Here is a 13,449-nt window from a genome sequence, read left to right on the forward strand (position 1 = left end):
CTTAGAACCACAATTGAAATCTTCCATTGCTAAGAAAGAGAATTCTGTGAATTCTGCCCTATTTTAAGTTCAGAGATAATCATAGAATTTACTTGCCCCCTGCTTGTGTTTCATTTCCTCAATTTCTACTGCCCTTTTACTCTAGGTCAAGAACTTTATAAATTATGCATGGGGAGGGGGGGAGCTCAAGAGGGGACCTACCTATTCGGATCGCCTGATTCTGAGAATGCTGTGAAGGATAGTACTTGCTTGAACTACTCAAATAAATTACTGAGGGATTCACTTACCTTGTGCACATTTACCATAATTCCTTACACAAATCATACCCCTTTTCTCTAAACTTGTAATGCCTACTTTGTCAGGCGAATGATTTTTTTAAAGTCTCAGGTGGAAACCCTTCCTAAGATGAATATTGGCATGCAGAGGTAGCCCATTTGTCTCCTAAAATTACTGAGAACAGTTTATAGATGTGCCACGCCTAAGAACTTCCCTTGTAGCATCACTGCCCATCGGTGTAAATGTACCCTAAACTGACTTACAGACTACAGAAACCAACAGTGATTGTTATATATTTCACAGGCTGGTAAATGGTTATTATCGAGTCATCTCCGCACTCTTAAGACCTCCTTTCAGGAAACCTGCTAACTTAATGTGCTAAGCAGTACACCACAAATAAATCAATAATAATAAACGGAATTGGTAAGATTCTGATTTTGAGGCATAAGAAAGCAACATGCCCTTTCATTCTCTGACACAACCTGTAGACTCCCAAGTCACAACGTTCAGCACTTCTGCAACACTCCTAAGCAGGTTCAGTGACTGAGCCTTGTATGCAAAAGCTGCATCCTCCCCAAGTAAACTTCCACACAAGGGCACTAGCAAGAAAATAAACTCACCTGATATATCACCATTTTATGGTATTTGTATGTCCTCATACAAAAATTCTTGTACATGCTACATATTTGCATACTATGCAGAGCACATTTTTGTTATAAAGAAGGTATTTTTTACGCTAGACCAATCTCTTTCCTCTAAATTCAAAGCATACTTAAAAAAAATAATATGCAGCCACTTTTGGTAGCTTTCAATTATTCGACCTTCGATCAGTCTTTATCCCAGTCCTCTACTCCATCTTGTTTGAAGGCTTCCACCCTTGTTCCGCTGCCAAAGAAGTTCCCTATCAATAACCTCAACGATTACAGACCAGTGGCACTCGCTCCTATCATCATGAAATGCTTTGAGAAATTGGTCTGCCGGCACATCATTTCTGGTCTTCCACATACATTAAACACCAGTTTGCATGCAGAGGAAATAGATCTACAGAGGATGCTATAGCCATCCCTCTTCACACTGCTCCGACTCATCTGGAACAGGCGTGGGGTGGAGGGCTATGTGAGGATGCTTCTTTAGATTTCAGCTCTGCATTTAACACAATACTTTCACATAGACTAGTGTCTAAACTTATGGATCTTGGCCTTTCTTATTCAATCTGCCTTTGGATTATGGATTTCCTGTCTGGCTGCTCTCAGAGGGTCAGATTAGGTAACCGTATCTCTTCAGCCCTTATTCCTAACACTGGTACAGGGTTGTGTGTTGAGTCCCTTACTCTATGCCAGTGATGGCAAACCTTTTTCTTATGGCGTGCCAAAATTGTGCACACGCGTGCTATCGTGCGCATGTGTGTGCCAACTCAAGCTTCCCACCCAGCTGTGATGCATATGCAACCCCTCCCCAGGCTCCAGAGGCTTTTCGGAAGCCCGGGAAAGGCAAAAACACCCTCCCCAGGTTTCAGGAAAGCCTCCAGAGGTTGGGGAGAGCAAAAACTGCCCCAACGGGCTAACCAGACGTTTGGAAACGATTAGTTTCCGGCTTCCGGGGGGGGGGGGAGCAGGGAAGGCCATTTTTCACCCCTCCCCAGTCTCCGGAGCAGTGATGAGTTGTGGCCGGTACAGCCGTATCGGTAGTAGCCGGAGAGCAGTGGCCACTGTACCGGTACGGTGGCTTGTTTTGCCCACCCCCTGCCCGCGTTCCATGGCTTTTTATAACGCCATTGCACACACGCACAGTGTGCGACCCCTGCGCAACCTCTGCCAAGCAGCTGGGTGTCGCAGGGCAGTGATGTGCGCAAGTATGCACAGCACGGGTGCCCGACTAGGACGCCTGGCCCCTTGTGCCATGTACTGGCTGCGAAGGGGTGCTCCAGAGCCTTTCCTGAAGCCTAGGGAGGGCAAAAAACGGCCTCGCCTGCCTCCGGAAATGTGAAAAATCAGCTGGCTACCGTGCACATCGGAGCTGACGGCTGCATGCCACCAAACATGGCTCCACCTGTGGCACGTGTGCCATAGGTTCACCTTCACGGCTCTATACTCTATGTGCATGCATTCCCACTCACGCTAGTCATACTATTACTACATTTGCAAATGATACAGCAGTGGTGGGACTCATCTGGGGGGAGGGGGAGATGAGTCTGCCTGTCAAGATGAGGTGGACTGGTTGCTTTCGTGGTATGGAGACAATAACTTGGTCCTTAGCACCAATAAGACCAAGGAGCTTACAGTGGACTACAGAAGGAACAGATCAGACATCCAGCCTTTGCTTATCAAGGGAGACCGAGTGGAGCAAGTGGCCAGTTTTAGGTTTCTGGGCGTGGTCATAAAAGGAGGACCTGGCCTGGGGTGCTCACACTGAAGCCCTGGTCAAAGGGGCCCAGCAGAGATGATACTACCTGAGACTTCTCAGGAAACAACAACTGAGTGGAAAACTGCTGATGACCTCCTACTACCGTTGCACCATAGAGACTATTTTAACTTACTGCACCTGTGTCTGGTTTGCCAATTGCACAGTGGCAGATAGGACAGAGCTCTAGAGGGTCAACGTCATTGCCCAGAGGGTCATTGGCTGCCCTCTCCCCTCTTTGGAAGAGCTTGATAGCTCCAGCTGCCTTAAGAAAGTTCAAAAGAGTCTTAAAGATCCATCTCATCCTGGACAGCCTTTTTTTGAACTGTCACCATCTGGCAGACGGTACAGGACAATAAAAACAAGGACAAATAGGCTGAAAAACAGCTTCTGTCCCAGAGCAGTAACTATATTGAATTCTACTGTATAGTGCAATATTAATGCAATATCAGGGTTTTCAATTTCAATTGTATAGAATGTGAAGGATGTGCGTTTGTGTTTTATTTTTGTAGTTATAATATATATTGAGGATGGCATTTAATTCCGTTGTACGAGGTGCAATGACAAATAAAGTAAACTTATCTTGCAACTATAGTTTAGGGTTGCTCACCAGATGACGGGAACTACAATTCCCACAATCCCACGTTTAAGCGAACTACGGAAGGCCGGAGGGGCCACTATTGTTTCTTCTGACAAAGGCATCAGCCCAAAGGGGAAAGGCCATTCGGCCGCAAAGGGTCCGGGCAGTCGAGCCCCTCCAGACCGAAATCCTCTTCACCACCACACGCCAAGCCTTGCGGCGCATGGACGGCCAGCCTGGCCCGCTGTCTCCGGCCCGGCGCCCACCAAGGCCTCACGATTCCCAAGGAAGCTTTCCCAAATGCGGGAAGGAAGGAGCCCCTGGAAGGGAAGCGGAGGAGAGGGGCGGCCTCGACCGCTCTTGGGCTCCCGGTCGCTTCGGAGCCCGGGCCCAGCTTCCCCTGCCGGGCGCTCGGGGCCTCCGAGGGTGGAAGCGAAGGCTCCCCTGGCCGGAAAGCTCAGCGAAGGAGGGAAAGGAGAGGCGAAGCGGCTTCTTCCCCTCCCCCGAGCAGCGCCCCGCTGAACTGCCCGCGCGCCGCACCGGAGAGCCGGACGCCTGGCGCCAAAGGCTGCGCCCTCCCCGTCTCCGGGAGACGGAGCGCCGCTCTTCGCCCCGGAGGACAAGCTTCGCCGGGGACCGCGGTGCGCGGCGGGACGAGGGGCGGCCTGGCTCTCGTCGGCGCCTCCGGACGCCTCGCCGGCCACGCCCCTTCGCCCGGAGCCGCCGCCGCCGCCGGACGAGGGGGGACGCTGGGCGGCCGCCGGGGCGCTCTTGCGCGGGAAGACCCCACCTGACGCGCGCGCGGGGGGGGGGTGTGCGCACAGAGAGAGAGAGAGAGAGAGAGAGAGAGAGAGAGTCCGCCGGCTGCCTCACCCATGTCCGCCGCTCCGTCCCGTCCCTCCTTCGCCGACAATATGGCGGACAGGCCAATGGGCCGAGCAGACGGGCCGGCGGGGCGGGGGAGCAAGGCGGAGTTTAATAGGAGCGACGGCGGCCGAAGCGGGACAGCACGCGCGGCGAGCCCTCGCGCCGAAGCTCCGCCCTCGCAACGCCGCCTCGCTGGGACCTCTGCGGCTCGGGGCTCGCGGGCGCCTCCCAGCGGCCGGCCGTGAGCTGCAGGCGAAGCGCTGGTGAGGAAGAGAGGCGGCTCGGCCTGGCGGGGACCCGCCGATCCGCTTGCTGGAGCTGCTTTTTGGGCGCGTCTGCAGCACCGCAGCCCAATTGCGCGGGGACCCCCATCACCCCCGGCTGCTGTCCTGCGACGCTCTCGGGATGCCCCCTCTCCCCCCCCCCCGTCCAAAGCCCCAGATCCAGGATCTCTGGGGGAGAAGAGCAAAAGGGAGACTCTTCTCTTAACTTTCTTCGAGGAAAAGAAAATATTTTTAATTTGAATTTATTTTATTTTTATTTGGCAGTGTTTTTATGTAATTTAGAAACGGCCCATCTCCCTCACAGGATGATTCTGGGCATAAAACTGTACACAATATAAAAAATTGAAATAGAGGCAAGGATAGTTAAAATTTGACATTAAAAATAATTACAACTTAATTCAAATGCTGGGAGACTCTAGCCAAACCCCTGGCTGAGTGCTCCGGGAGCCCCCAACAAGACGGCCAGGCGTGGGGGTCTCAAGATCTTTTCAAAGACACACACACACACACACGCCGCCTCTGAGAGAGAATTCCAGTACAGGAATATTGTTAACAGCAATTGATTGGCTAAGCAAGCTATTTACTATATCTATTTTAAAATCTGGCCTTTTTTGTTTGTTGTTTTTACTCAGACAAATGTTCATGTGCCTACAATTAAAATACACACTGTGATTTTTTTTAAAAACCAAGCCAAGATCACCAAACAGAGGCTGTCATACTTTGGTCATGTCATGAGAGTTGAGTGGGTGAGGGGTTTGTGTGTTCCAGTCCTGCTGGGAGTGATCACTGGCAAAAGGAGAAGGGGCCGTTCGAGCCCCTGCTGGCTGGACACTATAAAGGATGACACTGGGATGACGGTGGCGGATGTGAAGGAGGTGGTGTGAAACAGAGGGGCATGGAGACTGCTGACCCGTAGAGTGGCCGAGGGTTGGACACGACTGATGACAACGATGCCACCTGGCAGCATTAAAGTTTTCAGGAGAAGTTCTGGAGCAGAAGCCTCTTTGACTCAAAAGCCACCTTCTAAATTCCACTGGATGCCAAGAGAGGAAAGAGACAGACAGAATGGAACACACACACCCCTTCCATGTTGGAAAACAACTGGATCCCCTTTGTGGGGATCACTTCAATTCCCACACTCGCAGACTTGGGAATGAATAGGAAGAAAGAGGAGCTATGCAGTTCTGCTGTCTGAGAGGACAGAGGAAGGACAGCCAAGAAACAGACTCTTATTACTGGGACTGGTTGGTTCCCATTATCCAGTGGGTGGGCCAGTCCCATTATGGGTGGACTGGGGAAACTGGCTACTGGCTAATCTCTGCGCACACTGATGGATGCTTCCTTTTGAGGTTCCCTGAGGCTGGGCCTTGAGCTTCCCACCTCTGTTGAAGCCTCAACTGGGCTCCCTCTGGTGTCAGTGGGGAGGGGGCTTGGGCAGAGAGAAACAAAAAGCAGATTTCCAGGAAGGACAGTCACAGAAACATTTTAAGGTGTCCTTTTATTAAAATGTGCGTCACTGTTCTGTGTGGCTTGCTTCACTGTTGTCTGGCTGTCAGTGTGTTTCCTGGAACAGCCGCTGTGGCCTCAGCACTTGAGCCGACCTGGGGGAGTCTTCAGGTAGTTCGTGGCCTGTGGCTCCCACCCATGGCAATGTAGACATCAATGGGGACGTTGGGCAAGGTCAGGCAGTGGCACCCTGGACATCTTCGCAGCTGCCTGTCCGGGAAAGAAAGGGAGGGAGAACCATTGGGTCTGTTAGAAAGTGCAGATGCACTACTGCCCAAGACAGCAAAAGTGGTCCCAGGATGTCCTCCTTTAAAAAAAACTGATTGTGCTGGCTGAGAGCCTGAATTCCTCCACAGTGCCACCACCTAGTCTAGGGGAGGAAATAATAGGAAATTGATGTGCTGCAAAGCAAAGGACCAATTCCAGCATCAACATAATTTCTACTCATGCTGCTAGATGCCTGGGCATATATACTTCCTAAGAAGGCACGCTGCCCAAAATGGGGAAGAGAAATTGACGTAGTAGAAGGGCGGAAGCACCATTTTAGCAGTGTGTCTATTCTGCTCAATGGATCTTTGGAACCAACCACATCAGCAGGACAAAGTAAATCTCCACAGGTCATTGCAAGAGTGGTCCTAATGAAAACCGCCCCTTGGCTACTTCAGCACCGTGTCACAACGTTGTTGTGAAGAGGTGGAACTCGTCCTGTGAGGTCACCGTGGGCATTGGTCACTTGGGCTTCATTGGGGTTAGGGATGGCTGCCAATGCTCCTCTTTCCCTCCCCACAGCCCTGCCAATCATTCTGTGAGCATCTCCACCTCGTGCCTCTGCCCCAGTCTGCTGCTTTCCGTGCTTCAATCCGACAGGCCCCTAAATCCTTTCTAATATACAACTAATGATGCAAACTTAGTTTCTTTAGACCAAGTTTCTAGGAAAATGGCCCTTTATAAAATACATTTTAAAACTCTTTAACAAATAATCATTTTTTTCATAAATTGTAACATAATTGTTTTCTTCCGCATGTCCCATCTACAGGCACTGGGACCAGAATTTCCATGGCTGAGCAAGGCAGTTGTGAAGTGAGCTACAACCACTTTTACCATCTTTTTTTTTTTTTTGCACAATTGTTAAGCAAATCACTGCAACTGTTAAGTGAACAACGTGGCTGTTGAATAAATGCAGCTCCTCCCGTTGACTTTGCTTCTCAAGCAGGCTGGGAAGGTCGCAAATGGAGATCACGTGACCCTGGGGCACTGCAACCATTATATAAATACATGCCAAGTATCAAGCACCCCAATTCTTATCGTATAAATGTGGGGATGCTGCGACACGTGAGCACACAAACCTGTTGTAAGTCACATTTTTCAGTACCGTTGTAACTTCAATTGTCACTAAATGAATGGTTGCAAGTTGAGGACCACCTGTACCAGTTGTTCAGCTCTGAGCTGGCTTTCTAAGCTAAGTTAACATGGGGCTCGGTGATTGCTGGAAGATCCAGCTCTGAATTGCCATTTACCCGACACCCTGAAAAGGACACTCGTATATCCCTGTGGGCCACTTTTCTTTCCAAGGGAGACCCCCCCATCCTTTCCCACTCTTAGACCAGCTGGTTGCTCACAGCAGAAAGTACATGGAACGAATGGCCGTCATGCTTCTCCTTAAAGTCCAAGGAACAACATGGGCAGCTTTGCTTCTCTCTGCCGACTCTGTGCTCACCTTGTTGCAGCGCGCTCGGGGGCAACGGGCTCCTGAGTTTCGGGGGGCGTTGCCAGGCTGGGAGAATCTCCTGCCTCTATTGGAAATCTCCGAGCTTGTGGGGTCTCTTGGGAGCTCATGTCCGAGCCCCAGACCTGTCTGTTGAAGAGGAGAAGGGTGAGCGGGACCTCCTTTGTTCAACGCTACATGTTACCCCACTTTGGAGACCCCCAAATGGGCCTAGAGCTGCCTTTGGAAAGGGTGGCCATGAGGACAAGGCAGAGGACTAAGAAGAGCAACCCAACGCCAGCTAATCTGGCAATAATTTCTGGTGGCCCCACACTCAGATATTCATCAGCCCATTGCATGACTGTGAACTGAGAAGTTAATTTTAGATTTTCAAGTCTTATTTTTTTGCATGCAATGTCTCAAAATTATTTTAACACATAAATGGGGGTGGAAAAAGAAGTTGGAAGTCAGTTGACCAAGTTGGAAATGAAACCAAAGGATCCCTGCGTCTTCTCTCCACTGGTCTCCCCCAGAGCTTTGTCTGGTTCCACCATTACATCGTCCAGGAGAGACCTAGTTCTCCTGGGTCTATGGAGCCACCTTCAGGGTTTGTTTTGATTTGATTTGGCTTCTTTGGCTCTTGTTTTTATTTTATTTTGCTCTTCTGGTCAGCTGTCTTTCTTCTAATATTTGACTTTTAATTGTAAATCACCCATGATATTTAGGAGTCAGCCAGCCTATAAATTAAAATTATATATATGTATATAATATATATATGTGTTTGTGTTACAACCCCTGGTATGCCTAAATATTTTATCAGCACAAATACAACATATATATATATATATATTAATGTAACAAGTGTATCCTCTGAATGGTGATGTCACCAAATACTTAGTTCTTCTATATTCCTGATTAATGTAACCCAGCCTTGATGGGACCACAGGCTATTAGAAACTACTTCATAATCAAATCCATGGCCCAGTTGACCTCCAGCTGCCCCATATCTGGACAGCTCTTCATCATACAATGGCTCTACTTGCAATTTAAATTTGACCATATGTCTTTTGTGGCACCTGGATCCTGGCATAAAGGTCTTCTGTGGGAGAAGCATCCTAGCGTGGTGGTTTCAAACAGAGGCTCTGGGGTTGAAGTCTGAAGGCCTTCCTCGTTGGGGAACAAGGTCAGGGTGGGTGGGTGGCATTACCCATCCCAACGCCAAGGAGCCCAGTGGTTTCCCTTCTCTCTCTCGGAGCCTCTCCCTCCCCACAACTCTGCCCTAGCCTCACCAATCGAAGGAAGGCGGAGGAGTGCTCCCTACAGTCGACCTGGCAGCTTGAAGGGCCTACTGCAAAGGGCAGGCTGGGAGAGAGCCTAGAGGGAGGCCACCACTCCACTTCCATTGTGACACAGAAGGGTGGTGCCTGCATCACAATGGGACCTGATCTTCTCACTGCTTGGAGTTCTAGGCTAAGGAATGCCAGGACTCCCCCAAGTCACCTTCAGCCCGTTCCTTTCCTCAGCCTCTCACATCAAACTGGGGCTTCTGCTGGGATTTCTCCAGGCATCCACGTGGTGGGCAGGAACGGAGAGCCCATGGTGTCCCGTGAAGAAGCCAACAAGGTCAATACGACAAAGCCCCAAAGCCTGGCTCTTCTGCTTGGGCCGGGGCCACAACAGGCTCACTATGTTGGGGATGGATGACCATCAGGTAAAGGAGATTCTCTCCCTCAGGCTGCCCATCACCTTGGTTTTTAACTTTTATTTTTTTATTCATTTTTCTACTTTTGTTTTTAAGCACCTTTTAACTTTTTTATTATATTGTAAGTCACCCAGAGTTGCTGTGCCAGTGAGACGGGCGGCATAGAAATGCAATAAGACTCAGCAGAGAGCATGTTGAGCACCAACAGCAGTCAGAGAACATGATTGAAACTCCTTAACTTCACAACACATGGACAGACTTAACAGGAGGTGCAACTGGGAAACTGTGACCATCCTAGACCAAACCGAGTCCAAAAACGCTAGGGAATTCCTGGAAGCCTGGCAATTAGCACAGAGACAAACAACATCTATATACTATTCAAAGGAGACAATTAAAAAGCCCAAAAGAAAACAAATAGAGCTAAATACCTTTTCATAGCCAACAGCAATGTTAACATTAGACCAGTGTTTCTCAAACTTGGCGACTTTAAGTCCTGTGGACTTCAACTCCCAGAATCCCCCAGTCGCCAAGTTTGAGAAACACTGCATTAGACTAATAATCAAGAAACAAGCAATACTCTGATAAAGGAGCCAGCAGTTTAGACTCAAAAGCTGTCAGTAAACAACAATCCATTCAAGGAAGCCTCAGGACCTCCCCCACCAACACCCACAGGGCAAGCCACTAGTATACAAAACCAGAGCAAAGCCCAGTCCTTACTAGCACTGATGGCGTTACCTCGTTTGGGTAATGAAATGTCTGAAAGACACAGCCAAGTTCAGAAAACACCTAGGACAGTACAAATTAAGTAAACAAGTAATTTAAAAACCACGTTGAACCTCCAGAGCAAAGTTTACCAAGGAGACTAATACTTTCTACATAATGCTGTGTTCTACAAGCATTTGCTTATACTTATATAGAGCAAGTTCATAAAAAAAAGTGTTTGCATGGGAGCAAGTACCAATTTTCTCCACCCCCACCCCCCCAAGGTAAAACCCCCAACTTTCCCTGACTGTGGATTGCCAGTCATCCTGGATTACATCAGCTATACTTGTTTTGGGGCTTTTTTTTAAAAAGAGACTTTGCCTCAGCTGGGGGAAAATAACAGAAAGCAAAGTCTGCTCTTAAATTGTCTCAGGAGTGGCGATTTCTTAGGAGAAATGTGATGCCTGTTTTAGTTTCTCCAGATCTGGGCTGTCATAACATTCACCTACAACTACTGACTGTGAATGAAAACTACACTATATTGCCAAAAGTATTCGCTCACCCATCCAAATAATCAGAATCAGGTGTTCCAATCACTTCCATGGCCACAGGTGTATAAAATCAAGTACCTAGGCAGGCAGACTGTTGGTACAAACATTTGGGAAAGGATGGGTCGCTCTCAGGAGCTCAATGAATTCCAGCGTGGAACTGTGATAGCATGCCACCTGTGCAACAAATCCAGTCCTGAAATTCCTTTGCTCCTAAATATTCCACATTCAACTGTCAGCTGTATTATAAGAACGTGGAAGTGTTTGGGAACAACAGCAACTCAGCCACAAAGTGGTAGGCCACGTAAATCTGTCCAACATCAGTGTGTGACCTCACAAATGCGCTTCTGGAAGAATGGCCAAAAATTCCCATAAACACACTCCTGAATCTTGTGGACAGCCTTCCCAGAAGAGCTAGAGCTGTTAGAGCTGCAAAGGGTGGACCGACGTCATATTGAACCCTATGGATTAGGAATGGGATGTCACTTGCAGTAAGCTCATATGCGAGTAAAGGCAGGTGAGCGAATACTTTTGGCAATATAGTGTATGCTTCCAATGTTCAAGATGGCAGCTTCCAGGTTGGTCAAAAGTAGTCATGCTACTTCAAAAGAACTCCATAGAACACCACCAGCAACTAAGGAAATCCTTCTGTTTAAATTTTACGCATCCTTGAAGCCCGGGTTTCGCTTCTCTCCGCCGGGGCCCCGCCTTACTCCCCACCCATTTAGCCGGCACTAGATCCAGTTCCTGTACGGCTCCAGTGGCCAATAAAGGTTCCGGGTCGGAGGCCTGATAAATGGGCACCGCCGCTGGCCGCGGGAGGAGCAGTCGCATTGTTGTGGCTGCCCGAGATGGATAGGCTTGAGTCGCGACTGTGAGGGCCGGTCGGAAGAAGGAGAAAGAGAAGGGGCGGCTGAGGGAAGAGAGACGCGGGCGGGCTCAGCGATCCTGACGGGCAAACGAGCCCCCCTTTACGGAGCCTCGTGCCCCCCCCTGGGGGGCGCGCCCCACTATTTGAGAAACACTGGTTTAAAAAGAGGAGTCTGAAGATCAAACTGGTTAGGGGAAAAACAGCTGCAGCCAACTTGAAGAATGAGCCCTAGGCAATTTTGGGATGAGCCTACCATGAAACTGAGCTTTGAAAGGGTTTATAAGGTAAATGCTTAAACATGACAAAGATGCATTAGGCCAGGGGTGTCCAAACTTGGGAACTTTAAGACTTGTGGACTTCAACTCCCAGAATTCCCCAGCCAGCAGAGCTGGCTGGGGAATTCTGGGAGTTGAAGTCCACAAGTCTTAAAGTTCCCAAGTTTGGACACCCCTGCATTAGGCTAACAGCAGGAGGACTTCCTTGCAGCAGCCATCCCCACGCCATGGCTGCCCAGGATTCAGCTTCTCTCATGCCCAGGTTAGGTAATCTGTCTATCAAAGTAATCATTCTGGTTACCTGACAGCAAGACCAAGATCAGGGTGCAGAGGTGCCTCACCACACCTACTTTGGAATTGCTGTGATGCACTATGAGTTGGATTTTGAGAAGAAAATATTGGCTTAAATGTTCCACTTCTATATCTGGCTACCACAGGTTCTCTTACGTCCCTGTAAATGAATTCCACAGTTCTGTTAATTAGGACATAATTATTAGTTATGTCTTAGGTTATTATTAGGTTTTTTGTTGTGATGTTTCAAATGTTTGCCCTAAGAATTTGATCTCATCAAGATAGGCAATATTGAAGATGTCACAAAAAAGAGGGCGTCAACCTATTTTCCAAAGCACCAGGGCAAGGAGCAAAGGATGGAAACCAATGAAAGAGAGAACTAATCTAGGACTAAAGAGAAATTTCCTGACAATCAACCAATGGAATGTCTTGCCTTCAGAAGTTGTGGGTGCTCCAACACTGGGGGATTTTAAGAAGGACATCCATTGGTCTAAAATGGTCTAGGTTCTCCTGCTTAAGTAGGGGGTTGGACTAGAAGACTTCCAAGGTCCGGTCTGTATTCTGCTAATATAATTCAGCTGTAGCCACTGTGGTTGCTGATTGGTAAACCATCATTTCTCTTGGAAGCAGAAAACATCCACATGTAGTAGGTTGAAAGATGGCGTCTTTATCCACACCACTATCACAATTCAGAGATCCAAACCAGGTTTTATTTTTATCAATATAAGAGTGTATGGAGCAGATTTCTCTATAACCTTGTGCCCTCTGGGTATAGTAATTGCAATTCCCAGTTAGGACTGAGGAAAGACACTCTTCGGAATCATGTAGAATCTCCCTATCCTAACCAATTCAATTGCTGATTTTCGATGATCTAGATTCCAGTACATCCAACAAGTACAACTCCTTAAGAAATTATCTTCTTAAATAAGACAAGAGTTTGAGGGACTTGTGATACTTACTCTTAAGGCTGGACTGATGTAGCTAGGCCCAAACCCTGCCAAGTAGCTTCAAGCCAGCAGATTTCCATGGTGTGGACAACTTAACCATCCATGTCCAACCTGATCATGATTAGCCTTACCTACACTACGAGCTACAATGGTTTCTTACCCAAGGCCTCACAGCTTTGGGCCTCTTGTTAGGTTAACCCATCATCCCCCTGAAGGGTCAAGCCTGGAGCAACCCTTCTTCTGAGGAGGATGTGTGCCTGCTTCTCATTGGTGCCAAGTCCCTGTCTTCCCCTCTGGTCTTCAGGTAACACAAGGTTGCATCACAATGGAGGCTCAAGTTTCAAGATGTCCAATCTCAGTTTCACCCCTCATCGAAGGACCTTGTCTGGGCAGGAAAAAATGATCTAGCATCCTGGGCTGCAGCCAATGCAGACCCTGGTCTGGGTGGAGAAGGACAGCGATGTATAGACTTTGTGATGACAGGATGTCCTGAGA

The 13,449-nt window shown here is 48.5% G+C and overlaps 2 protein-coding genes across 2 annotated transcripts in view; both read right to left on the minus strand.

Annotated features, from left to right (window-relative positions):
- The window catches only part of KPNA6 (karyopherin subunit alpha 6), a 29,383-nt gene extending 25,127 nt beyond the window's left edge, over positions 1–4,256 (minus strand). The window contains exon 1 of the mRNA XM_081962053.1: positions 4,130–4,256. Coding sequence (XP_081818179.1) covers positions 4,130–4,133 — 4 coding nt within the window. The 5' untranslated portion in view covers positions 4,134–4,256. The remainder of the gene's footprint in view (positions 1–4,129) is intronic.
- Positions 4,257–5,907: 1,651 nt separating this feature from the next.
- Positions 5,908–8,372, minus strand: FAM229A (family with sequence similarity 229 member A). The gene is made up of 2 exons (XM_081961638.1): positions 7,631–8,372; positions 5,908–6,261 (listed from the first exon to the last, which is right to left on the minus strand). Exons 1-2 carry the CDS (start codon positions 7,747–7,749, stop codon positions 6,021–6,023), a joined length of 360 nt encoding a protein of 119 aa, XP_081817764.1. The 5' UTR covers positions 7,750–8,372; the 3' UTR covers positions 5,908–6,020.
- Between the last annotated feature and the right edge of the window lie 5,077 nt (positions 8,373–13,449).

The sequence above is a fragment of the Natrix helvetica genome (genome assembly GCF_964273705.1).
Source record: "Natrix helvetica genome assembly, chromosome: 9".
NCBI lineage: Eukaryota > Metazoa > Chordata > Lepidosauria > Squamata > Natricidae > Natrix > Natrix helvetica.

Excerpts from the sequence above, each read along its gene's own strand:
- FAM229A (XM_081961638.1), bottom strand. The coding sequence starts at position 7,749 with ATGAGCTCCCAAGAGACCCCACAAGCTCGGAGATTTCCAATAGAGGCA. Across the intron at positions 6,262-7,630 it reads CCCGAGCGCGCTGCAACAAG|GAATTCAGGCTCTCAGCCAG; the intron begins GTGAGCACAGAG and ends GGCACTGTGGAG.